The sequence below is a fragment of the Ciconia boyciana genome, chromosome 2 (genome assembly GCF_034638445.1).
Source record: "Ciconia boyciana chromosome 2, ASM3463844v1, whole genome shotgun sequence".
Taxonomy (NCBI): domain Eukaryota; kingdom Metazoa; phylum Chordata; class Aves; order Ciconiiformes; family Ciconiidae; genus Ciconia; species Ciconia boyciana.
The window spans coordinates 117757006-117784205 of NC_132935.1; the positions used below are offsets into that span (position 1 = coordinate 117757006).

The following is a 27200-nucleotide window of genomic DNA, read 5'->3' on the forward strand; positions in this document are numbered from 1 at the left end:
TGAAAATGATCCGAGGGCTGGAGCACCTCTCCTACGAGGACAGGCTGAGAGAGTTGGGGTTGTTCAGCCTGGAGAAGAGAAGGCTGCGGGGGAGTCCTTATAGCAGCCTTCCAGTACTTGAAGGGGGCCTATAGGAAAGACTGGGACAGACTTTTTAGCAAGGCCTGTTGTGACAGGACAAGGAGCAATGGTTTTAAACTAAGGGAGGGCAGATATAGACTGGAATTCAGAAAGAAATTTTTTACAATGAGGGTGGTGAGGCACTGGGACAGGTTGCCCAGAGAGGTAGTGGAGGCCCCATCCCTGGAAACATTCAAGGTCAGGTTGGATGGGGCTCTGAGCAACCTGATCTAGTTAAAGATGGCCCTGCTCTTGCCTGGGGGTTGGACTAGATGACCTGTAAAGGTCCCTTCCAATCCAAAGCATTCTATGATTCTATTAAAAAACAAAAAAGTGAAGTCCTACAATTTCAGTAAGAATAATTGAACATACAAATGCAGGATGTGGGGCATGTGATTTGAGTAGCCATCCTTAGGAAGAAAATGTGTGGGTTATTTTGGATCTGAAGTTGAGCACAAGCCTACATATGCTACACAAAAGGCAAATGCTGTAGTGAGTTGTAGGACTGTAACTTGCCGGACAGAAAAATGGCATAAAAGAGGATCCCCCCTCAACCTTTATTTTTCAGTTACTATATAGATCATGGTATTTCCGTAGTCTTTGTTAGCAAATAGTGGTAATTTAAATGTCTTTGTTGGAGGAGAAATGTTTGACTTTGAGCTCTTTGCTGAATTTCATTATTCCTTTCTTCAAGTTGTTTGTTTGATCTTGGCTATGTGGGATCTACTTCCCTTACTTCTATGTAATGAGAATGTGGTTCGACCTGTCCATGTATGAATCCAGGTTTAGTTTTCAAGCTCAATGATTCGATTCTTTTTCTTGAGTAATAATTATTATTTTTTTCATGTATTATTTGTGTTCTGTTCATAGAATGTTAAATAAACTATTGAATGTTAGCCAAATAATCAAGCAGATCTCCAGAAGGCAAGGGAAACTTGCAAGAAGTTTTAATTATTTGAAGTTTAATTAAAACTTATTTTGTCCAGCCTTTAATTAGGAATGTGGAATATATAGTCTCAAACTCTCAGGCATCTCCTCCAGAGGTGGAATTGACAGTTCTCAATTGCTTTGTAGCTTCAGTTTGTGTAATCCAGCCAAACTGTTGAAATAGCAGCTCTGCTTCTCCTGTGGCCAGGTATTCTCACTGTTGTTCTTGTGGCAATTAACTTTTTGTTGATGTTGGATTCATCTTCCAGTGATTCAACGAGCTGATTTGACTGATGCTACAGGAGATTTAAGTGCACCAGATCAAATATGCCTGCAAGTCGAGAGGGAGAACAGGGCTATCCTTTTTAGCCTGCAGTTTGATTGATTGGGGTGTGAATAGAGACCCTTTCCAAGCTCTGTGCAGTGTGCAAGAGGAGAGGTGCATCCTTCAGAATAGAATTGACAGCAGTCAACACGCGTGAGCCATACATAGCTCAACATGCGTTTTTAGCAGCATTGCTGATTTAAGCAGTTTCTTTCCCTGGCTGCTGAATTGCAATGGTGCGTTGTGCCTTCATTACTCTGATGCAAGTGCTTGTGAGGCTGCACGGTAAACAGGCTGAGGGAAGAGATCTGGCTGAGGGAAGAGATCTGGCTGAGGGAAGAGATCTGGCTGAGGGAAGAGATCTGGCTGAGAAGATGCTTTCTCTTGTTCATTTGTTAGACTGGCTTCCTAAAGCAGGTTACTATTCAGCTGCATGAATACTTGTCTCCTCACAGCAGAGGAGGTGATGCAAGGGTAGGAGTAAGTAGCAGGGAATGGGAATCACTGTACGTGTAATACAATTTAAATTAGAGGAAATAGGAAAGAAAATGAGACCTTGGGCACGAAAAGAATTATATTATTTTGGAAGAACTAAGTCCTAAAATGAAGTGTTTCTTTGTTTTGCTCTATCAACATGCTTAGAAAGGCTTTCAAGTGCAATTTTCTTTGGGGGGGGAAAAAAGAGCTATTTTTTAAAAATTATTTATTCTAAAGAGAAATACCATACATCTCATTTTCTTCCCACTGAGCCCTGCTTTTAAAGAGGCTCTGTCTTCAAACTTTTTCCACTGCTGCACATAAAGTTTAAGCCAGACAATCTCAAAAAGAAAATGTCTTAAAATGTCAGGCATTGCTGTATCATATACTTTTGTTTTATGCTTACTGTCCTTGGAACAATGTCTACGAAAAACTTATGACAGTGGTCAAGGGAGGAACGTTTAATGTACATATGAAGCAAACTGTAGATATTCCTGTAATGGATGAAGCTGGAGGCAGTACATGACATATTTTAGAGTACTGATCACTGAGTTGTTCTGTATTCTGTGGACAATACGGAGATCACGCTTTCAGTCTGAACTCGAGTCAGTTTGAAGATCATGAGAGATTTTGAAATAAATAATTGTAAACATTTTTTCCAGTAACAATTTTGAATGTTAAACTAATGTGTTCTTCAAAATTGTGTAAAAGTTTCTTAATTAATGCAAGGGGGGAGGAATGTTACAGTTCCCATCATGGGGAAAGGGAAGTAAAACAGATTTTTATTTTTTTTATAAGCTTTAAAATTTTTATGACAGTGCTATGCTTGCTTGTTTTGACTGCTACAGAAGAGGTCAAAATAACAAGGACCTCTCAGATCTATGCCTGTCAAGAAGGACCTCTGAAGCAACCAGGCCTTTTCAGTGGTGAACTATACTCATCAGTCTCTGGATAAATATGGGTGATTCATTCAGTAATCCTCTGGTAGTGTGGTTACTTGCACTGTGACGCTGAAATGATTTGTGGTTCGCCATCACAGAAGGATAATGAAAGGAAAATTATCATAAGCAGTTTGGTAGTCTATACCCATTTTGAGACTGTGAGGGTTGCAGCTGATGTATAGTTTTAACAGTAGCAAAGATTTGGTACACTCAGGAGAATCTTAGCTTGTAGTCCAAATTATAGTTGCAAAATACTGGTTTGAAGTCAGTAAACTTGCATTTTTAGATAGAGGAGGCTCTGCATTTGCTAAAGAACTTGCGACTCAAATTGTTGAGCTTGAAGACTTTATGTTAGATTACCAGCAACCTCTCTCTCTTCTTGCAATGTGAAGTGATGTGATATACATTAAAAAAAGAAAAAGTAGACTGTATACATCTTTGGAAGTGCGTAATTTGTACCCTCGAAGATGAAAGAAGCAAGAGAATGGAAATAATGCTTTCTTGTCAGCTAAAATATCTAAAGTATAGATGACGTGTGTTGTAGTTTCAGCAGCTGGGACTGCAATTTTGGCTGCCGTCAGCAGAGGCAGCTGCCCAAGTCATGCTGAGTGGGAGGATTGCAGCAATGCATTTTCTTGTACAAGGGAGAATAGAGTCTGAAGATGACGTGGCTGGGACTGGAGAACCACCTGGGTTGAAGAAATTACCCAGGAAAATGGAAGCTTCCTTCTGCCCATGGAGCCAGGGGCAGTTTTTGATATCTGCAAGCTTTTGGGTTAAGGGAGGGAATGGAGTATGGGGTAGATCTCAGTGAAGTGGGCAATGTGGAGAGAATTGGAGTGGAAAACAGTAAAGGGAGCAAAAAGTAATTGAGTTTCCTGTGAAATAGGGGAGAAGTGTATTCAGGGAGACAAGTAAGGATAACTAGGAATGATAAACTTCAAGACATGAAGCAGAAGAGACTGCACGTACATACATGTTTTTGTTTCATATTTAGCTACTTGCAAGGTGCTTGAGATTATTTGAGAATTGAGAAAGTACACCTTTGGGCTTGCCTGACAATACTTGAAAAAAAAAAAAAATCTCCTGATGTTCTTGCATATGTCTTGTTCCAGCATTGCAGCGCTGGAACAATGCTTGTTCTTGCAGAGTGTAGTTGTTTGGCATGCTGTATTGTGTTTGTCAGTTGATTATTAGTGATACCACAGCTGTCCCCATGGTGACAGGAAGTCCAGTGCCTGAACTTCATTCTTTCAGAGTTCCAGATAGCAACCTCCATAATTCCCCCATTAGATTCTCATGACTAGTTAGCAGATTGTGATCTGCAGAATCCGTATTTCCATATACACTTCAGAGATCCTATGACTAAATCCAAGGACGTTCGTATTAAGGTCATTTGGCAACTTACGTAACTAGAGATGGTTTACTGGTAATGTTCTGCCCCTAGATGTCCCCCACAGGGATGGGACGTTAGAGAATCACTGTGAGAATAATAGTAAGCATGCATGGTTAAACAGGTATGGTTTGAAGAACAGTATTTCTTTTCATAGCAAAGACTTGGATGCCTGGAAGTTGCCCACAGAAGAGCAGTGGCAGTGCTGGAAAGAGTATGTAGAAGGAGACCTGAAAAAGGAACAAGTTGCAGAGCAAGAAATAGGCTCAATTCCTAATCACCGGCTCAATTCATAATCACATTGTGGTTAGAACATCTTGATTTCACTAAAGAGTCTGGTCTTTTCAGAACAGATAAAATATTTCTCAGTTGGGTTGGCAATTTTGTTGTGATTTGAGAAGTCAAGGACGGTCCTGAACACTGGCTTGTTAGAGTAGCTCAACAACTAACCAACTCCAGTACAAATAAGCCTAAATTTCTTTTCCACTGTGAACCTCAAAAGCAGTGTTTAAATGCATCAAACAATAGTGAGCTGATGAATCAGTTCCAACATACAAAGGCTCTTTCTAGGCAGCACACAAAAAGCTTAATGAATGCAGAGTAAGAAACTGATCCAATGATTTTCATCCCAGAAGAAATACATCCCTCACTGAAGCTGATGGGGAAAGAGCCGTGATGCTTGTGAGAGGTTTTTCTGTTGATAGTGGAGAGCCTGTGTTGGTACATGGTCCCACACAGTGTCTGAGAGCTTGGAGCCGTTTTCTTGCAGATCAGTTCTGCCTTGACTTGTGGTTTGTTTGTGTTTTTGGTTTGGTTTTTTTTAATGCTGCTCATGTGACCCCATATCAATTGTTAAGGACTCCTTCCAAAGGGCTGCTTGAATACTGCATGGATGATACCTACCAGGGGATGCTGAAACTCAGAACATTGTGTATCAAAGCAGAGAAATGTTAAGACTGATTTACAAAAACAATAAGAGGTAGTTTATTTGGCATACTCTGTAGTGATATGCTTCGGCTGACTTGTTTTGAAATGTGGAATGAGAGCCAATTTTGTAGCTAGAGCAGTTTCCCATTACTTCCAGCCTGAGGTCACATCGTATTTTCTCACTCTACAGACGTCATGACATTTCATACCTGTTATTTTCTCAAAGTTGCGGACCATAGAGGACCTTGTATGAGCTAAAGAATACCTATCATGTTATAAGTAGAGGATTGCTCCTTTAAGACTGTAGTAACCTGTTCCTTTATGTCTTATCTGTAAAGGTTCTTGTTTAGTAGCTGTTAGAGAGATGAGAATTTCACAGCAGTGTTTGTTACTTTTCCATTTCTTAAAGTCAGGGTTAGTCTCATATCTTATGCTGACTTAGGTCATTTTTGAAAGCTTCATTTCATCCCATGCAGTCTGAACTATATATTTTCATACAATAAGGATGTCACAAGACAAAACTACCGATCAGGATATTTAAATTTATAGTATTTACTGAAGTGGCTTTTGTAGACTAATTATTGAAGGAGAACCCCTACTGCATTCATTAAGCAAATCTTTGACAGACAGTTCCAAAGAGCCAACACCATATTGACAACTGCTTGAATGGTTAATCAAGATAAATGTGACTTGCATTGTAAGAGGTGATTAAACTTTACCCATTCACAGGGAGGGATACAAAAATATGGAATATGTAGACATTATGTCAGGGCGTGCTCTTGATCAAAATAAAACACTCTTACACAAATGAAATACAAGTGATCAGATTCTTCGTTGGCAATAACAGTCATGGTAGGATTAATAGCCATTTCTCTGGAAATTATGAAGCCTCTGACCCTTAGGCATATGGAGATTCAGATAGTCCATATGGCTACTGTTTTTAGCCAGGTGAGACTTTTAAAACAGCAATCCCCCGCCTGCCCGCCCCCAACCAACCAACTGACAAAAAAGACAAAAAATCCCACAGAAACCCCTCCAAACCCTAGAGGCTAAGCACTGGAGGAATTAATCAAGAAAAATGCTCCATGTTACTCAGAAGTCTTCTTTGGGATTAGTAAAGAGTAGATCTCTAGTAAAAAACAGCCATGCATGCTTTACTTTTTTAAATCTCTGAGCTGCTGCTGTTCAGAATGGTAGAAGTCTTCAAGAGAGATTTTAGAAAGGTAATCAGATGTGCGGAGAACAGAGAGACTCTGTAAGTACCTTTACAGAAGGAAAGGCTGCGGTTTGTGCCTTAATAGACCCCAAAATACTTGCACGGTAAAGGTATCTTAAAAGTTGTCACTGGAAGACAAGTCTAAGGTCAGGCTTGTAGTCAGGAAACAGAAGCACAGGAAAACAATGTATATCCAGAATTATTTTATTCTTTCAGGCATCAATTATAAGTTATCAATTATAGTATTTTGTTTTCTCATCCTGAGCTGTATATGCAGTCACTTGTTGGCAATATATTAATTTAAGCCAGTGATGCCATCCACTTATATTTGCTATATTATCTGTTTTAGTATGTGATAAAATTGTGTAAATTTCCAAGTAAGTTGTACTAACTTGGAACTAAGTTTTGTACCTCCTTTTTAAAAGGAATCTATTGTACTAATACTGAATTTATTACAATCCACTTAATTATGCGGTTGCTTCAGATCCTAGATTTTATGGGGACCTTGTCTAGTTTCCTGTAGAAACAAGGCTCACGTGATCCTCTGTGCGTGGGCCATGTGTATTCATATTCATCTCCAGTCCATTTTTTTTGGCCTCTTGTCTAGTGTGGACAATTGTGACAGATAAGGATCTTAAGGAAACAGAGTTGTCCAAGAAAAAGTGGTTCCAAGTTTTATGAAAATAAACAGCTAATAGAGGGGAGTAATTCTGCTCATGTCTTCATGGGGAAAAATTTGCAGTGCCTGTCTTACTAGAAAATAAAGAGGAGGAAAAACTGTTATGAAAGCCCAAGCTTCAGGAGGACCTTCCTTTGGCATTGGCACCTTCATGGGCAGCAAATTGAGCTAACTACAAGATGTGAAAATGCAGGTTCTGGTGTTCATAATGAACTCTTATAGGAAATTAAGAATGAAGTCTTGGAACAGTATGCAGGATAGTTAAGGGTGAAAAAAAGTGTTCTTACTTGTTAAAATAATTTAGTTTAACTGATCACTTCTTGTCATGTTTTTCTTTCTATATTAGCGGATATTGTCCTCTCATCTAGTTTTTGTTCATAGATGGGAACTTCCTCACAATCCCGATAGTATTTTGAATTTCCTTTTGTTTTCTGACTTTTTTTTTTTCCTTTCTTTTAACAAGAGCAAATGAAGAGAAATAAAACTTCCCTCTCTTAACAAACAGTGGACAAATGGTGTGGTCTGAACTGCTAGGGAAGACAGTATGAGCTTCTCTCAGTTGTTTTCTTTTGGGAGTTTGGAAAACGATGTAATGACCTTAGTGGATGAGCCGAGTAGCCAGACTGAAGTAAGCTCTTAGCATCTGGGAAAGTGTTTACACCATGGTGGGTGGTGGGGCATTTTTTGGGTTTTTTTTTGTTTGGTTGGTTTTTGGTCCCGTCCCCCCCCAGTCTGTATTAGTACTTACGTTTGGGGGCTTAGTTAGTTTTGCATTTTGTTTGCTTTTTCTGAGTCTGGTAACTGCAGGCCCTCCCCCCCTTTTGTTGTTGTTGTTAAGGCATTGCTTTGTTTCTTTCAGCAGCTTATAAGGTAGAGGAAGGCCTAAAGCCTTACTGGCACCTGTTTCAAAGGAATTTTGATTTTCAGTTAATCCTGAGTTAGACCTCTAGAGTAATCTTTTAAAGAAAATGAGGGACAGAACTGCAGTCCTAATATATGATCCAGAGAGGAAAAAAGAGCTTCTTCCAACTCCTTAGTCCTCATAATTATTAATTTGAATTTAATAATTTGTAGTTGAAGATACTACAACATTGGATTTCTAATATTTATTTTCTTTCTGTTTTAAGACAAGTACTGAAAAATCTTAACTGCTCTGATATATGTAAATAAGTTTGGAATGGATCAAGTATATTCTGATAATTTTGTCTTCATGAAAGCTTTCAAGGAGTTATCAGCTTTCTAATTGGAACTTTAATTTATCTTTAGGTTAAGGTATAGTCTTTTAGCATGCTTGCATATGTATGTCTAATTTGTTTAAAATATATTCTAAAGAATTCTGTAGTGATCTGTTTTTTATATCTAACACTTTTCTTTCAACAGGTAGCATTACTGGGATTAGATGTTTTAGGTGCCTTTGTCGACAGACTATCAGGACGCTTTAAATCCTATATAGGAACTGGTAAGTGAAATATAACTTTCTTTTTCTTAAGACCAAAAGTAAAAGACACTTCCCCCTCCCCCCCCCCCCCCCCCCAGTAGCTGAAGTGGAATGTGTTGAAAGCTTTCTGAGCCAATTATAATACATTGGTAGGCATCGTATTGCTGTTGTTGGAATTTAAATAATTTTATATTAACTTGTAAATATTCATTTGTCGTGCAATTACTGATTTCTAGGTGGTGTTTGGGATTTTGTAAAGGTTCCAGGAATATCTTTTCAGTAATTAGTTTCTTGCTGTATAGTTGCTTGCCACTCCCATGCTATGTACTTGCTTACCTCTCCCCAAGACAGTCATCTAAAAATTACATTGGAACATAAGTGTTAGCTTTAACTTGTGTTAAAGTTGAAGGTTTTATTTGCAGATTACTTTAATTAGAGCCATATGTATGCTGAAGCCTGTGGTCTCAGAGGAGTATGTGGTCCACCTCCTGTTAGATAACTTGACTGTAGCTTTCAGTAGTCTAAACTTTGTATGGGATGAAAAAAAAGTGCTGTTATTCTTATGTGAAATGTTTACTCAAATGAATTTCAAATTAATGGATCTAAATGTGCCTGAGTACGAAACAGTTGTTCTGGGAAGTATGAGCAAACTATGCTGCTCAACTCATTTTGCTGCTGTCCTTGAAAACAGATAGTGATACTAGGGCATTAACATTGGTGTTGTATCACTGGCTATTTTTAACAGAAGTTTCTAGCTTAATGTCCTTTTCCAAAATTTGTGTGAATTATCTTGCATCTTGTTCCCACATGCCCAGCTATCTCAAACTGTCTGTCAAAATGTTGAGCTTCCTCCTCTTTACATGTCTACTTTTGTATTTAAGAGTTAAGAAATCAGCAAAATTTGAAAGTTCGGGAATACAAAGTATAGTTTATGACAAGTTACGAACTAAATTCATTGAAAGCATATTTCAGGATGCTGTAGAACTACTTGCAATAGTGCACTACAGAATTTAAATCTATTTTGTTGCAGAGGGTTTTTCTTTGGCTGGTTAGTTTTGTATTGGAGCAGTGTAAGGGAACTGGAGGCGTATTGTGCTATGCAGAATATGGATTTCTGAATAGTCTGCGTTTGTAGCTACAAACAGTGCTAGAGTGTTACCCTGTTTTGATTTATATTTTAGTGGTGTGTGTAACTTAAAATTACAGCAGCACCATTAAAGGTTGGAAAGCTTTTTTCATTTCTTTCGGTTTTGGGTTTTTTTTTTTTTAACTGAACTATTTGAGAATAGTTTGAAAACAGTATTTTTTTTTTGTCTCAATATTTGAGTCATTTGAGATTATGAGCAAATTAAAGATTTAAATTTCAGTACTCAGTAGCATTTCTATTTAAAGAAAAAAAAAGAGTACTGGCACTGGGTGACCATGGAACATGTTTAACATCAGTAGACATCTGAAGCTGTGTATTCCAGAAGTACTGTTTAGAAAAGCTGAGTAGTAGTGCCTTCAACTGAAATTGGTTTTCTGAGCATCTCCAGAATCAAGACCTGTAGAGTGCATTATGCTAAATATCCAAGTCACTGTTGTGCATGATCAGCTTTTATGTAAGCTTAACGGACACTGTAATGTTAGTCTCAGTAAAGGCAGAAAATAATCTTTATTTTAGATGACTTTTCAAAAAGAGTGATTTATAGGGTGAGTTCTCTTCAGTTGGTAGCTGTCTCTCCAAGTCTTATAACAAGATTTGGATCATTTTCAGTTTTTGTCAGTGAAGCAGTAATACAAAAACTTTATTGTAAATGTCTGGGAGTGTGGATAGTCTGAGGTTTACGAGAGTAATTAAAAACACACTGGTGAGCAAGAAAACGGCTTCCTTTGACAAAACTTAAAGAACCAGCAGCTTCCCAAATCATGTTCTGTTGACTCTGCAGATTTGGCTTCTGACATAATCTGAGAATGACTCCAGTAAGTCAGACCAAAGACTCGTGTCTGACAGTGATCTGTTTGCAGATGCCTGAGAAGAAAGTAAGGACAGGACAAACATGCAGTGATAACTCCTTCCGTATGACCCCCCTAGCTGTCAGCAGTCTTGCAGCTTAGGGACAGCTGAGGCAGATGGGATCTTCAGTGTCTCCCCTGTCACCCTGTTTTCCTACAGCTTTGGTTGGTTTTTGAACCCACATAGACCTTTGGCTTCTACAGTGTTCTGTAGTAATGCTTAATTATGCAAAACTCTTGCTTTGGACTGGCCGCCTGATAACTTGATGCTTGCTAGACCTTTTGTGTTAGAGAAGTGAGCCATCATTTCTTATCTTCTTTACTACCGGTCTTCATTATATGGATCTCTTCTGTGCCTCTCCTCTGCTATCCTTCCCCCCTCCCCACCCCACCCCACCCTGGGCAAGAGTCCCAGTCTAATTCTTTGTTGTATATACATGGTTCCGCAGCTTTTATTGTTCTTGTTTCCCCTTTCAGTGCCTTTCTGTTGTAGTGCTTTTGAGTTGAGGAAGCCATAGCAGCAGATACAGCATATGTTTATAGTGGCATAATTCTGTTTGGTTTTATTATGTCATGTATTACTTTCATAATTATTGATAACCTATTTCTTTGTTACATCGCTGCTTCCTGAAAATTGACCTAATATATTCATGAGGCTGTCTACTGTAACAACCTGTTTCCTGTGCAGTGATGGTGGATTTAGGGCCCACTGTCCAGGGAGGTGTCTCTTCCTCCCTGCCTTTATCATTATGGTACTTTTCTTCCTGTAATACTTTCCTTCCTTTCTCGAGAACTATGTGAAAATCCAACTGCACTCTGTTAGCTGAGTTACCTTCTGTACAGCTGTTCTGCAGAGAGCTCTTACAAGTTTGTGAGGTACCTCTTCTTTTTATAAAAGCTATTGTCTCTTCTATGCCATAGCTGGCTCTGTGTGTACCGACTCTAACTACGGTGAGTTCTCTACAGATGCCAGAAAAAGATAGAATCATAGAACCATTTAAGTTGGAAAAGACCCTTAAGATCATCAGGTCCAACCATTAACCTAACACTGCCAAATCCACCACTAAACCATGTCCCTAAGCACCACATCTACAGGTCTTTCAAATACCTCCAGGGATGATGACTCAACCACTTTCCTGGGCAGCCTGTTCCAATGCTTGACAACCCTTTCAGTGAAGAAATCTTTCCTAATATCCCATCTAAACCTCCCCTGGTGCAACTTGAGGCCATTTCCTCTTGTCCTATCACTTGTTATTTGGAAGAAGAGACCGACCCCCACCTCACTGCAACCTCCTTTCAGGGAGTTGTAGAGAGCGGTAAGGTCCCCCCTCAGCCTCCTTTTCTCCAGGCTAAACAACCCCAGTTCCCTCAGCTGCTCCTCACAAGACTTGTGCTCTAGACCCTTCACCAGCTTCATTGCCCTTCTCTGGACACGCTCCAGCACCTCAATGTCTCTCTTGTAGTGAGGGGCCCAAAACTGAACACAGTATTTGAGGTGCGGCCTCACCAGTGCCGAGTACAGGGGCACGATCACTTTCCTAGTCCTGCTGGCCACACTATTTCTGATACAAGCCAGGACACCATTAGCTTTCTTGGCCACCTGGGCACACTGCTGGCTCATATTCAGCCAGCTGTCAACCAACACCCCCAGGTCCTTCTCTGCCAGGCAGCTTTCCAGCCACTCTTCCCCAAGCCTGTAGCGTTGCATGGGGTTGTTGTGACCCAAGTGCAGGACCTGGCACTTAGCCTTCTTGAACCTCATACAGCTGGCCCCAGCCCATCGATCCAGCCTGTCCAGGTCCCTCTGCAGAGCCTTCCTACCCTCAAGCAGATCAACGCTCCCGCACCACTTGGTGTCATCTGCAAACTTACTGAAGGTGCACTCGATCCCTTCATCCAGATCATTGATAAAGATATTAAACAGAACTGGCCCCAAAACTGAGCCCTGGGGAACACCGCTTGTGACCGGCTGCCACCTGGAGTAAACTCCATTCACGACCATTCTCTGGACCTGGTCATCCATCCAGTTTTTAACCCAGCAAAGAGTACACCCATCCAAGCCATGAGCAGCCAGTTTCTCCAGGAGAATGCTGTGGGAGTACTTTTAGTTCAGGTTTTAGATGTAACCTCTTTGTTACATCTGGATGATGAAAATTGCTTGGAAATAGGAAAAAATAAGCTTATTTTCCCCCCCGAAACTTTGTAAAAGTTTCCATAGTTATGGATTTGAGAAGAATCAACTATTCTATGCAAACTGCCATTTTAGCATTTTTTTTGTATCTCGGTTGTGTCCAGTTAGGTCATTGTTTGATGTGAACATAGTTAATGAGGTGGGTAATCATGTATTGCAAATTTGCAATTCATACAGGTGATATGAGGAGAAAATAAAGATCATGGTATCAAGCCTGAAAATGTTGGGAAATTTGGAAGCAAAATACTTCAACTAAGTAACAAGGTTCTTATAGCCCCATAGGAAGTCTTGGTAGTATTTTACATGGTAGGCATTTACTTTCTTCTGTTTTGGTCAAATAAGTGTGAGTACATTATTTTTTGAAGACAAGCATAATAGAACTTTTGCAAAGTAATAATTAAATTGCCTGGAATATTCAAAATATAGTTAACTTCTCATTTACTGCAGTAAGTTATTGTAGGTACTTGCATTCTCACTGAAGATCAGGATTGCACCATGAATATAGCGAAGGAAGATGTATATGTAAAATACCGACCTACTGTGTTTTCTGTCTTTTTTTAAAATACAATGAATCCTATTTCCTATGTGAAATTTTACTTTTATAGCTGTATTTTGTCCTAAAATACCTGGAACCTTCAATGTATTTTTGTCTTAAAGAGTGTTACATTTTGGTGACCCTGAGGTGTTTTTATTAATGATTCAGAACTTGATGAATGATGGAAGTATAATAGCGTATTACCCAACTATAACATGGCAAAACACCCTCCCCCCCCCTTTAATTTCCTGTTCAGTTATGATGGGGATAGATTTCTTTAAGTGCAGAGAAAAATAACTTATGTGACTGAATATTCACCCACATAAGCATTACAGGCTTTTTGCTAAGAAGTGAAAAACACAAACACATTATTATTTCCATCTTCACAGCCTACACGTGTGCCGTAAATTAGATTTGAGCAAAATCAATACAACAGTTGTAGGACAGATGCTTTCCGATATTCTGAAGAGCATGTTAGTGATCTTTGTATTGAAGTATAATGCTTGATAAGAGACTTAATTCAGTTTCCTAGGCAACAATCTAATGTTGCAGTAACTTTCTTCCAAAGTATTATCCTTTTATGATTAACCACATTGCACGCTCTCTGCAGCTGGCATCAGTGTTCTGGGAAGTTGGACACACAAATGTGGAATCTCTTTTTTAGTACTTCCAGTGAAGATGCTTGAAAACACTTTGAAAGCAGTAAATACTGGGGTATGTGTTAGTTTATACGACTATGTGGCTATATTCTGGAAAAAATAAAGCAGATTAAGGAGTGTTTGAGTGTTACATCTTTCAGTATTTAACACTACTGCTTGTTCTGTGATTAAGAGATTACGTAAGAGTACATAATTACCCTGTCACAATCTCTTTTCCCAGGTGATGGCATTAATTATTAATACCATATATCAGAAATAAAAGAGAATATCAGAATTATGGGCAAATGTGACTGGGTGAATGCGTTTCTGGGAAAAGTCTCTACTCATACTTGTAGTTTTGTTTTCTTAAAGGAGTGAATGTTATTTTGTCCTCTCGTTGCTGTCAAAGGAATGGGAAAGAAAAAGTGTAATAAAGGTATATGGAATCTGTTTCAGTTTTAAAGGGGTGTTATATCATGACATATTTTTCTGCATATATTGAACTGTCCATTAGTCTATGATAAAATGATTTTGTCATTCATTTTCACATACAACCTTACAAGATGTTGCAAAATATATTTTAGTTACCTGCAGATTAAAGGACAGATACTTGGCACTTAAAGACCAAACATGGATACACGTGTTATATTTAAATATATACATATATGTATAAATCTGAATATAGACACACATTTTACACACAAAAACCCCATATGTAAATGTGTGTATATGTGTAATAGCAGTTTCAAATTCTTCTTACTGTAAAAAGAAATGAGTGGGCAAAAATAATTTTGGAAGATAGTTGTAGTGCTGTATACTAAGATGCAAAACCAATTTGAAGTGTTTAATTTCTTTCCCAGGTGGCTTCTAGAAGTGATGGAAGAACCTTTAAATTAGACTCTTCAGAATAATTTAAATGCTCTTTCAATTTTTTTGTCATAATTAAGTGTGCAAGTATGTTGCCTGATTTATTTTAAAGCAGCTGTAAGGCCTTGTGGTGTGCATTAATTTTTTGAGTGAATTGGGATTAAAAGTATTTGGTACAAGAATTTGGAAATATTTGTTTGAGTAAGACTGCATTTAGATAAGTGACACCCAAGTTCTTAATTTTTGCTTTTTCTCCTGCCTAATGATTGAAATTTTGGGGTTGAAAAGACTTTAATGCATAGTTTAATCAAGATGTGACTCTTCAGTAAGTGGTTTTAATGATGTATGGAGGAATCCTTTCCTCAACACCATGAAAACCAAGAACTGTTTTAGCATGAGCTACTATGGATATATAGCATGTAGAAAAACATTGTATCTTCAAGTTTTAGGGACTGACTGATTTTTATTCTTTTTTTTTTTTTAATTTTTATTAATTTCATTTAAATGTTGAGACTAATGGCATGATCTACTTAGGATTCCAGATTACGAATGCTTGCAGAACATCTAAACATAAAACCTGGAATAATTTAGGGTGGAAGAGACCTTCAAGATCATCTGGCCCATGTCTTTGCTTAAAGTATGGCCAATCTCAGATGTTAGAGAAAACTTTGACATTAAATCAAATAATTCAAGAAATTGAATTGCTCAGATAATGTAAAGCAAGCTTTTCTATTTATGTAAGAGAAGTCTTGTCTCAAAGATACCTTGTGGCATCTAAATGCAAGTCAAGTGTTCTGTCTGACATTGCCTTTTCATTTTACTTCTTACTGACCTCAGGAAAAGCTGTGTTGGATAGGTGTTGTAGGATTTTTTTAAACAATAAAGTGCTGAATATTTCAGACTTTTTTTTGGAAAAGGCTTTTAGAGGAGACTCCAATATTTGTATTTTTTTCTTCAGAATAGATGTTTTGAATAGCTTTTATATTTTCAAATTTAACAAAAAGATGAACTTCCTGCAACATGTCAGAAAATTCTTAAATTTTCTTTGGTTCCCTCTCATGATCATAGCTAATTGTCATAGCTGATTTAAGCTGCGGTTTTTTTCATCTTGATGACAGATTCCCTAAAGAATAATAAATAAAATAAATAAAGTAAAAAAATAAAATAAAAATCTATGCAGCCTTTTAAAGCTCTTTATGTCCTGGCTGGCTAGCACTGGCATTTATTATTAGTGGGAATAAATTTAATCTGAATGATCCATGCTTGAGTGATAGGCTGTGATTTAGAGTACCATCTGCTTGCTGTCTGTGGACATTTCACTGTATGACACCTAGAAATGCAGTGTCATTAAATAAAAGTAGAGAAATCCTAGCCTTCCTTGGTTTCTGTTTGGTTCTAATTAATACTAGTTCTGTAAAAACCTAGCCTAGAGCTAAAAAAATTCTGAAGATGACACGAACATTTGTTCTCTACCTTGTAGTTTTCTTGCTGGTCTAATACACCTCTTGAAACTCTTTGGACTTGAAGGCCCTCTTCCCGTGTTCTTGAGACTGAGACCCTGATAAATTCATAGATGTATCATGTAAAAAAAAAAAAAAAAAAAGTGTTTTTTTTCTTCCACTACTGGTGATGAAGAGTATATATCTCATTAATCCCATTAATGCTTTTCTTAGTTGGCTTCTGGAGAGACCCAAAGAAGCACATGAATGTCTGAGATGGCTTTTGATTAAACTTACTGTGGACTGGACTTTACCTTGAGGAGGGGAGCAGTGAGGCCCTCTCTGAGAGCCTGTTAATGATTCTTTGCTTAGAAGTAGTCCTTGGCCATCTGGGTCTGTCGGACCAGCCCTATTGCTGACCGCCATAGGAGCCTCTGTGGGATTCCTTTTTCTCCCATGCATCTTATCCAGAAGAAGAGACTGCCGTAATTGCAGAGGCAGCTGTTTCCCTCCCTCCTTTCTAATGGCAGCTGTTTAATGCTGTTGCCTGAGCTGGCAAGGTTTCTGAGAAAACTAGGACAATATTGCTGCCTAGGTTTAATCTGTTTCTGTCCTCACAGACTTTTCTTTTAATGTCAAAGACAAGAAGTTAGACTTTTTAGTAACATATTTTTTGCCAGCACTGATGTTGTTTCCTTGGTAAACATTCTTATTTGCTTAATGCTTTTTTGTAAGTCTTTGCAGTAGAGCAGACATGGACTATCGAAAGTTGGTTCACAGAAATGGGTAGGTGTGAGAGGGTATACATAAAATGGGCACTCACAAAGAGCAGGTATAAGTGGTCAAGAGAGAAGGAATAGAGAGGGAGCTGTGAGCGATAATAGAAACTGAAAAGCTCCATATTTGTGTCATAACAGAAGGAACTTTTGTTAAAGTTTAACAAAAGGAAATTGTTTGTGCTACCTATGGCATTCTTTGCTGCAGGGGGTCATACAGTTAAGCTGCTCGGGATTTTGAAAAATACATTGGGTGCCATTCTAGGCACTGACTTCTGTGATTTACTTGTTTGTCATCTTCAGTCCTGGTAGAGGAAATAAATATTTAATCTCTCAAGGCTGTACTCTGACTCTCCAGGCTGGTTTTGGCCTTAACTCTTGCATCTACTGTCCAACTAGTGGTGATAAATTCATTATGTGAATTTGTATAAATGAAAATTTATTTAGGTTAACTGAGCCAAGAGAAGGAAGACAAACAGTGGAGAAGAAACAGATGGGATAATAAGCTCTGTTGGGGATATAATAGAAAGGTAACTATTATGTAATTAGAAAGGAAAAAGGCATAAATAGCAGTTCATATGTAAATAGGTCAGTTTGAGGTAGATCTGGTAGAATTAATGTGTGCTATAGAATATATTTACTAACACTTCTAAGTTTTCTTCAGTAATCAAAACCTGTAAAATTGTGGTATAACAACGTAGAAATCTTAACAGGAAAAACTCAGGAGTGGCTGGTAGTGATAGGAAACTTTGACAGTATGCTAAAATGTGGCGAAAAGGCAAATTGAATGGGATATAGTGCTGCTTGGCTCTGCAAAAAATAACCAGCAACTGCAAAGGGAATCAGTGTCTCCTAAATGTAGTGTAATGTTTCTCTGCATATCAGCAGAAATAAATAAAAGGAAGAAAGTTGTCATGTTATTAGGTTTTCCAAAATCCCCTTGAAATAATTAAAGAAGCTAGGCAACAGAAGGAGTAAGATGGGTAAGGTTAATATAAAACAGTAGGAGTGTGTGAATCCATACTGAATTTGACAAATTATATACTTCACTGGGTAACTTGTTAGGAGACTACCACTTTGAATACTGCCTTCATGCATGGTCCTACTTCTCCTTCCTCACCTTTCTTTTAACTCCAACATCTGTTTGGGATTGTTGCATTTGCAGACTGATGCCAGAAATGACCAAATGCATATATTTGCACTGCAACATAAAGAAGGATGCTAATTTGATAATGCTGATGAGAAAGCATATAAAACTTAAAGGAAAAGTATCAGCCAAAATGATTGTTCAGTTGTATTTGGAATGAAGGTCGGGGGGGGGGGGGGGGGAGCATTATCTGTTGATGTATTTTCTGGTCATCCATTCTTTGGGATGTAGTGGTACTCTAATCTTCTAAAGCAGAGACTTGATTTTTGGTAAAGGGTGCCCTTGTATTGCAAGTGTGACTTCAGCTGTTCCTGCCTAAAGCTGGCCAAGGTAAAAATTTTTTAATAAAATCTTAGTGCACAAACACCCAGCAGATACTTCCTAAGGTGCCAAAACCTCCACAGGCTGTTCCTGTTGGCTCATTTCCAACATACCTCTCTTAGCTCATGCTTCTGATTGACATGCGTGTATCACCTTGAATGTCTGAGTATGTCCTGAGTTCGCCTTGTAAACAGACAAATACTGGTACAAGGGGTGGTACGGGCTGTGAGGGGGAACAGTGGTTGGGGTTGTGAGTAGGCAAAGCTGCTGCTTTCTAGTGGCAGCACTGGCTTATCCTGATGTAGAGCAAAAGCCTGTGTTGTACTGTCATCTCTGACGCTCCGCTGTTATTGCTGCTTTGGGTTCAGGTGAGGTTTCTTAGAGAATTCAAAGTTTCTGGTGGTCTTGTGATTTTTGTCTGGGCGGGACTAGAGAGGAGCAAGGAGAGGCCAGGAGGCTTGGAGTAGGGAAAAGAGAAGGGTGATCAGCAAAACAAGATGCTGGGATGGACCTGAGTGTCTCAAATGTTGTCAGAATTTTTGGGTAGAGAGATGTGTTTCCTACTCATTCATAGAAAGGACAGCCAACACAATTCAGCTATTTTTCACTGTAGCTCTCCCTAGACATGTCTAACATTTGGAGAAAAAGTGATGAAGGCATTAGGAGTTCAAATTGAAATATGTTTGGTGGAGATCCCTTTCTGGTTGAGCGTTCTGAAACTTCATCAATAGGCAACCAACTTCAGATAATTTCCTATTGGAGCTTATTCTGAATTACCAAACTGAAAACCAGCTGGTGGTTGCCAGCATTCAGCAGCCTAATTTCACTTGTCTTAGGCAAACAGAATTTATCATGCCTTATATGGGGTCTTACAGAAACTTGAGATTTAGGGTGGAAAAAGTCAAGCCTGCAGACATTTGGGCCCTTTAACAGCTCCCACAGCAGGTTGTCCCTCTGTCAGAGCTCCACGAGTAACAAAGGCTGGCATGTTCAGTAGCTACGCACGCTGAAATCTGCAGGCTGTGACATAGTTTAACTCGATGACCTCACCTCTGTTCAGCGGCTTCTAGTAGCTGTTCTCTGTGCTTGCCTTAGTGATCTGAGCGGAGCCCTGGTATCTGCAGCTCTGTCAACTGACTCGGCGTGCTAATTAGTCACAAAGGAGCCGTGTTCCCGCAGGACTGGCACGCGCTGTGTTTCCCTCCGCTGGAACAGCTTCTCAGTGGCTGTGTTTGTTGCCCTCTCTGTAAAGCAAGAGTTGCCTTCAGCTGCCCAGCAGTCAGGTTAGTTCACCAGTAACGTATGGTACGGGTAAAAGGACAGTTTAGAAGTGCTGAAAATAGTAATGAAAAATACTGTTGGGAAGAAAAACGTAATCACTAAGTATATAAATGATTTGGAAATTTAGGGGAGAGGTCAGCTGTGTACTCCCAAAATTCACTTCTTGAGTTCTGGATGTTTCTTCTGTGTTCACAAAATGGAAAAAAAAAACCCAAAAACCACCAAACAAAACAAAACCCCAAAACAAAACAAAAAAACCTCCACCCCACACCAACAAAACAACAACAGAAAACCCAAACCAAAACAAAAACCCCAAACCTTTCTCTTCAAACTGTAAAGTGAAGGTGGCTGTAATAATCTATTCGGAGGAGAAAGGGAAGAGAAGATAGATGAAAAATGCAAGAACTTGGTAATGGTAGCTAAAGATGTCAGTGGAATATCCAGAGCCAGTAGAATTAAATATTCAGATTAGGACAATTAGAAAGTGCTCAGATATAGCAGGAGGGGAAATTCAAACTTCAGCAGTGTATTTGTCCAATAATAATCATGGTACAGAAATGGCTGTTTTTAATGTGGGAACAGAGGACTGAGGAGACCTCCTGAGTTACTGATTCTTTTCCCTTTCTTTTGCTGGCAACACTGTTGTTTAGTTATTACTATAAAATCATTAAGTACTGTTAAAATTCTTTCAGATCTCCCTTTTGAAAAATAGGGTGATACAGTTATCTGTTCTCTGAGTAGAATAGGAAGATTAATTTTATAGCAGTCAGCAGCTGAGAGAGATCAGGCAGCAACTGTAAAATACTCTCAGGTGTTGAGAGATATAACACCAAATGCATGATTTTAGCTGTTACTGTATCTTTTTTGTTGGAATATGAGCAGTCTCCAAAAGACTTAAGGTAAACATTATGCTAGTTTTAGAAGTTTGGAATAAATGGCATGGTAATTGCAAACTTAGCCCCAGCTTAACTAGAGTGCAGGAGCAGAAGGATGGGCTGGGGTTGTTGTGGTCTGAGTAAGTTCCACCTAGGTTACGTGACTGATACTTGCAGCTCTTAGAAAACTGTGGATCAGATCAGAAACAAAAGTTAATGCAGAAGGTTGAGCTGCTGACAGGTGAATCTTACTGTTGGCATGTGACACTGCTTTTTCTAAATGTGGTGTTTCGCATGCTTATACTAACTTTAAAAGCACTGTCCCGTGGGAGATGACATCTCTGCCAATTCCATGTCAGTTGTACTTCCTGCGGGAAGACGGTGCACTCGGTGTCGTCACCCCTCGTTTTGAAGAACTGGTACCAAAAGTGCTGGGGGGGGGGGGGGGGGGGAGAGAATCTCCCAAAGCGTCTGTGTAGGCCCCAGATGGAGGACTGGGAACCAGTATAGCAGGATGTCTTGCACAATGCTGATCTAAGCCTTCATTCGGATAACTTTTCTAAATATCATAACAGTAATTGGTCTATCAGATGTAATGAGAAACTTCTCTCTGGATAAGCAAATGAAAAGAATTGGCGAGTCCTTTCCTTTTGAGTGAGTTCTGATTTTTAGGATGTGAAATCATCAGCTATCATGCAATTTTAGTTAAGTAATATTTGAGGACGCTCGTTTTAAAATAGTAACTTTTACTGATACTTTTGCTGAAGTAAGGCCGAGTTTCCAGAAGATACACTGTGTGAATAGGAGGATTTAAAACTTTTAAAGTTTTTGTAATTAAACAGCAAAATTCCACTGATTGGAAAATAGTCCTTTTTCCTGTCCCAATTCTTTCTCATGCCCCACGGCCTAGCATTATTTTTCAGAAAAGCCAGGCGTTCAGAAGCTACTAGCATACTTTTTGCAGATAAAATTTAAGTCATTCTTACAGTTTTTAAGATGGGAAGCTTTCTTTTTAGCCTGTTGGAAGACACTATTTTCTTCAATTTCAGTCCAATGCATTTGTTGTTAGTTTTGTAACATACTCAGAAATACATTTGAGACTTTAAAATATTTTGATCAACTTAAAATCAGATTTTATTTTTGAATGAGGTGTATCTTAAATCTGTTTCAGGAAATATCCTTAAGTATTAGAAAATCTTCATTGGGTGTTTAATCTTTTTTCTTTTTCCTTTTTTCCCCTCTCCTGTAGTTCTCCTGCCTTTGATAGATCGTATGGGAGATGCCAAAGATCAAGTTCGCGAGCAAGCACAGAATCTTATATTGAAACTGATGGACGAAGCAGCACCGCCCATGGTACGATTACTTAATGTAGATTCAGATGTAGGCCTCCAGTGAGCTTATGACTTATGCATGAGCTTGACTTTGAATATGTCACAATGTTATGGCTACTATTAATGGCATAAATGTTAAAGATATTCTTAATGGATTGGCACTGATGCATTGTTCAGCTAAAGGTAAAAATCTGGCACAGTGCAATTCTGCAGTTTTTGCATATCATAGCTAAATTCTGAGTAGATGTTTTCATATCATGTGGCAGGACTTCGTTAATTAAAGCATGTTTGAAGCAATCTCCTGGGTTTAAGTTTGCATAATGAGATTAAATAAGTTTATTTAGCTCTGAATTTATTTTAAAATTAGCTTTGTACTTTAACACGTAGGAGTAGTCCCTCAGTTGAGATGGTGCATTCTAACTTAGAAAATCTGGCTTTCTAGATGTATGACAAACATGCTGTGTGAACCTTTGACAAACTGAGGCAGGGATAAGTTTCCCTCTGCCTTGTCGTCTTAGGTTGAAGTTTGAGTTGAGCAAACCTTTTTACAGTTCTTAGCACTATGTGGCTTCCAAGTGCTAAATCTTGTATTTCTACTGCGTGAGTCTGAAAAATGTAGGATTGTTTAACAGGATTATATTGTTTGAGCAATGATGTTATTTGGAACTCTGGAGACCCTGGTTGTCAGTAGGAACTGTTATTTGAGCTTTTAATTTCCGAAGAAAATCTGTTTGAGTTTTCAGTGCAGAAGTTAATAGGGAACATCTCATTTTTTGTGAACAAAAATGAGGTTCTTTAGTATCCTAATTCCTGGCTTTGTTTCTTCATAGATACAGGTTTGAATGTTTGTGCACAGGGAATAAGATTTTGCAGACTTCATCTGCAATGAGAAAATTGTTCTCAATTGCTTTGTTTGCCTGATAGGAAAAACAGGTAACATGTTAGGCAACTATAGAAACATTTATCTCTCTTCAAGCTTGAGGTATTTTCTCACACGATTTGGTCACAGATCTGAGTGGGATTTAGGCATCAAATTCTAGTAGTGTCAACCACAAAGACATGCCTTTACCTTTTCCCAAGATCTAGTTTTGATCGTATTCATTGACAGGAGACATCGCAGCATTTTTTCGTGCCTAAGTGCAAGTACTTCGTGAGTGACATGTTCCTGTGTCCAAGATGCTCTGAAGTACCTGGCATGCAGACCTGAAAGTACATCTGCTTGTACAGTAGTAGGATTTGGATAAATGCACAGCAGAGCATCTTGGCAACATGTTCATTTGAACAATCACTGATAAAGAATGTGGTGATAGTTGCTTCATGCTAGGCCCTCATCATGAAAGAGTTTTAGATTACGGGTCCATCTTTCAGTTTCTGAAGAGTTGTTAGGTTGTACACTGAGGTGATGGAAGGAAGCTTCCATACCCTTTGAAGGTTACCCCCAGTATAGGAAAGAATACAAGGTTCACAAGGTCCAAGGAACAGCATGTGTAAATAAGTGAAGGTATGGCTCTTCTGGTAGCTCCCCTCGGGTGGGAGAAACCTGGCTTCAGGTGTCTGCTCCCAGGACAGCTTATGTGTCATTAAAAATTTGGATGAAAAGCATCAATCATCCTCACAGCAGGGACCAGAACAGAGAAGTCTTTCCGGTGCCTCCAACACTGAAATACAGAGTTTTAGGCTCCCTTTGCTGCAGAGAAACATCCCTTTGGAAGAGCTGGGTGGAATCCTTTTTTAGGGATAAGACCCGTAAGTTTCTTCCTAATGAACTCATCTTGTCTGTTCTAGTGTGTTGTTGAGTAATATTTAATTTGTACTGTTGTCAATTCCCTTTTCTTGTTTTCAATGCGTTTGGGGTTTTTGTTTTTTATTTGGGTTTTTTTTGCTTTGTTTTTTTATGAGAGAGAACTAGATGTAGCTTGTTATGGGCAGGAAAGCATAAAAATAACAATATAGGTGGTATATATGCATGAATGGGACAAAGGGAGATTGGCACCAACTATTGCTAGCAAGTCGTGAGAGTTGAAATTTCTAAGCAACCCTTTGAATTTCTGTTTAGAAGAATTCAGTTCTTAAAGTAGGGTTAATTTAGTGAAAGCCTAAATTTCTCTTCAGTCTGGTTTGTTTGTTTCGGTACTCTACAGTTACCTTTCTACCTGTATTTTTTACACCTAGCAAGATTTCCTTTTTTCCATGTTTGTCCAGGACAGTGGGTTAACTGGAAGGATGTTTTCTTCCATAAAATCCTGTTCTTTGTTGTTAAGCTGTGCCTTTTTGGCAAGCCATATCCTGCTTGTCTAAGGTTTGTTTTCTCTAAGTGTGATGAAGTATAAAACAAACAAACAAACAAGAAACCACATATGGGACAAAATGATCAAGCAAGGCTCTAACTGGAAAATTTTACATCTGCTATGAAGTCTGCTACCTCATTGATAAAGAAGATGCAGTATTCCCTGCTCTTACGCTGTCTGGTTTTGTTGATCCATAGCTGTTAGTGAGGGTTTTTTTTCCAGCAGGCTGAATACGATTGCAGTAATTTGTATCTAATAGGTTTTAGCAGATTTGTATGGCATCGTTACAGGCTGCAATTGCACCACTCCGGGGTTAGGAACGAGGGTGGTGCCCAGGCTGCAAAATGTGCTATTGCCAGTGTGCAGCCATCACTAGGCAACGCTCCCCGTGGATGCTGGCTGAGGCTGTCATGGCAGCGCTGCAGCTGGGGCAGTTGCAGTTGGAGTCTGTGCATCTGCTCCGAAATACCGCTGAGAATCCCAAGTCTCGTAAGCTTCATGTTTTACACTTTTTACACCGTAACGCACAGCTAGAGAACGGCAAGGAGATGGAAAGGTAAAAAGATAAACCGAGGAGGGAACGAGTCAAGGCAGGCAATGAAAAACGAGTGCGCAAGAAGGTAAATGAGGGTTTAGTGAGCTAGAGAATCGGACTACAGGAAGCGGCACCAGCACAAAAGGAGAAACGAAAGCAGAACAAAAATGGAAGCAAAGAAATTGGAATGAATGGGCAAGAAATAATGGAAAAATGAAGAAATAAATTTAAAGCAGAAGTAGGGGAGAAGTGGACAGCAGGAGTATGGATAAGAAAGAGCTAACATGGATGAGAGGAAATGTTGGCAGGGAAACAGAATATGAAGCAAAAAGAATATAGCAACTTCTGCTTGAGTCAGTAGTTTGTAATTTTAATGTTTGTTTCGTGTTTTTGTGTTAACTGTAACAATTCTGCATGTTTTTAAGACCTGTTTCTCAAACAATAAAAATACTCAGCTAGATTTCTGAAGGATGTTTTTTAGAAATTGTTTTTGGCATAGGAATAATCTGTGTCGTGCTCCATACTGTGCATTTTATAACTTAATTTTTTCTGAGAAGTGCCTTTACTTTTCCAGTGGACCTGTCTTCTGTTATTTTTTTGCAACTGTTATGAACGTAATTATGAAATATGGATAGAATTACATCGTATTGTGCTCTTAGTAATCAAAGACAATTATTTCTGTTTTTATAGTACATTTGGGAACGTCTTGCTGTTGGTTTTAAACACAAGAATTACCGATCCCGAGAAGGAGTGTGTCTGTGTCTTATTGGTACCTTAAACATGTAAGCTTTTTGTTTCTATGGAGATGTAACAGTTCTATCCTTCTTCTGAATGTCATTTTTCTCTGAAACTAATACTTTAGGAAGTCAGATTCAATTAGTAAATGGGAAAAATCAAACAACTTATGAGCTTTCTGAAAGAAAGACTAAAGGTGTAGTATTTTTGTCTTATTTAAAAGTAGACAAGGGACTAGTAAGAGAGAGAGGAAGCTTAATTGATGTAAGTTTGTATTTTATCAATGCTAAACTAAAAGTTCACTTCTGCATAAAGTATTTTCTGTTCTTCTCTAAAAAAATACATTTAACTGATGTTTTTTGGGTTTTGGGTTTTTTTTTTTAGTTATGGTGCACAACCATTAATCCTCAGCAAGTTGGTACCACATCTGTGTACAGCATTTGGTGACTCAAATAGTCAGGTAAGGATTTCATTACTTACTGGTGCTTCAACAACTATACTTTGACAGACGAATGAAAGCAAAATAAATGTAGGCATTTAAGAAAAGATGATGGGCTTGCTTGTATACAACAGGTCATTATTTTCTACCATGAGAAACAATAAACCCATTTTCTTCTGAAGCAGTCCATCCATTGGAAGATGAAAGGAGAGTTGCAAAGGCAGCAGTGTTGCGATATACTGGCCCCTTTAGTTTTGTCTTCAGAGGTTAAAACTAGTCATTACTGAAAACAGTTGTTTCTTACAGAGCATGTTGAAAGAAAATAAAAAATAATACATTGACAGGAAGAATTGCCTCCGGAAGGAGCCCTTACATGAGACCTGTAATAGTCTGCCAAATTTGCTAAAGATAACATTATCATGTGCAGGACAGGTAATAATTTCCGAAATGGAACCTAAATGGCATTTGAGCACATGCAAGGACTGTAGTTAAAATCAGTTAATTAAGCAAAAACAACTGCAGTGACAATCAAGATGTAGTTCATAATGGTAATATCTAAACTTCAGAAAACCTTCACATGGAAATGGTTAAGATCTCTCTTGATTTATTTGAAGTTGTGTCTGAGAGAAAAGACTAAGAATGCAGTAAGGAAGAAGGTAGCATTGGTAGGAGATGGGCAAATAAACAGGATAGGTCTTTATGCTTATTTTCTGGGTGCAGCAAAATCTTTGTCTTCTCCGTATAGCGTAGCATTGTTCTATTCTAGAGAAACTGTTAAGAATTTGTCTTGTTTGTTGATCATTACTAAAGATGTAGTTCATATCTTGATAGAGCAATTGTGGGTTTAGTTCGAACTGTTACAAAGAACAATACTAAAGCCATTCCAGTAATTCTTTATAGAGAATAATGGCATTTACTAACACGCATTTTTGGCAGTTTTTATTGTGATGACTATGGTTTAAATTTTTTAAAGAGGCACTCTGTCTCCTTGCTTTAACTGTTCTTTCCCCTTCCCCTATCTTGTCTTACTCCCTTTCTTGTGCTTATGTGATGCCATGTAATTCCTGTTGAAGGAAGTAAAGAAAACACTGATCACTTTGGCCCATTGTTGTGGGCAGTCAGGTCCTTAGTTTTCCAGAAGGGCCCCGCTGCATGTAGAAACAGATGAAAGCAAGATGAAGTGTCAAGACTGAGTGCAGGGACTAACTTTTGGAAGTATTGCCTACTGTGATATAGTCCTAAATAAACCACATTTTTTCCACAAATATTATTCTTATGTCAGTCCCAGAAATTCCCTCTAGAGCTGTTATTTCTAGGATTTTTTCATTTACCATCTGGAGATGCTCTAACTTGGATCAAATACC

The 27200-nt window shown here is 38.6% G+C and overlaps 1 protein-coding gene across 8 annotated transcripts in view; it reads left to right on the forward strand.

Moving 5' to 3' along the window:
- Positions 1 to 27200, forward strand: part of CLASP2 (cytoplasmic linker associated protein 2) — a 153328-nt gene that overhangs the window by 6064 nt on the left and 120064 nt on the right. For all 8 annotated transcript variants that reach the window (XM_072853721.1, XM_072853723.1, XM_072853725.1 and 5 more), the window contains 4 exons: positions 8386 to 8464; positions 21758 to 21861; positions 25353 to 25444; positions 25782 to 25857. In XM_072853721.1, coding sequence (XP_072709822.1) covers positions 8386 to 8464; positions 21758 to 21861; positions 25353 to 25444; positions 25782 to 25857 — 351 coding nt within the window. The remainder of the gene's footprint in view (positions 1 to 8385; positions 8465 to 21757; positions 21862 to 25352; positions 25445 to 25781; positions 25858 to 27200) is intronic.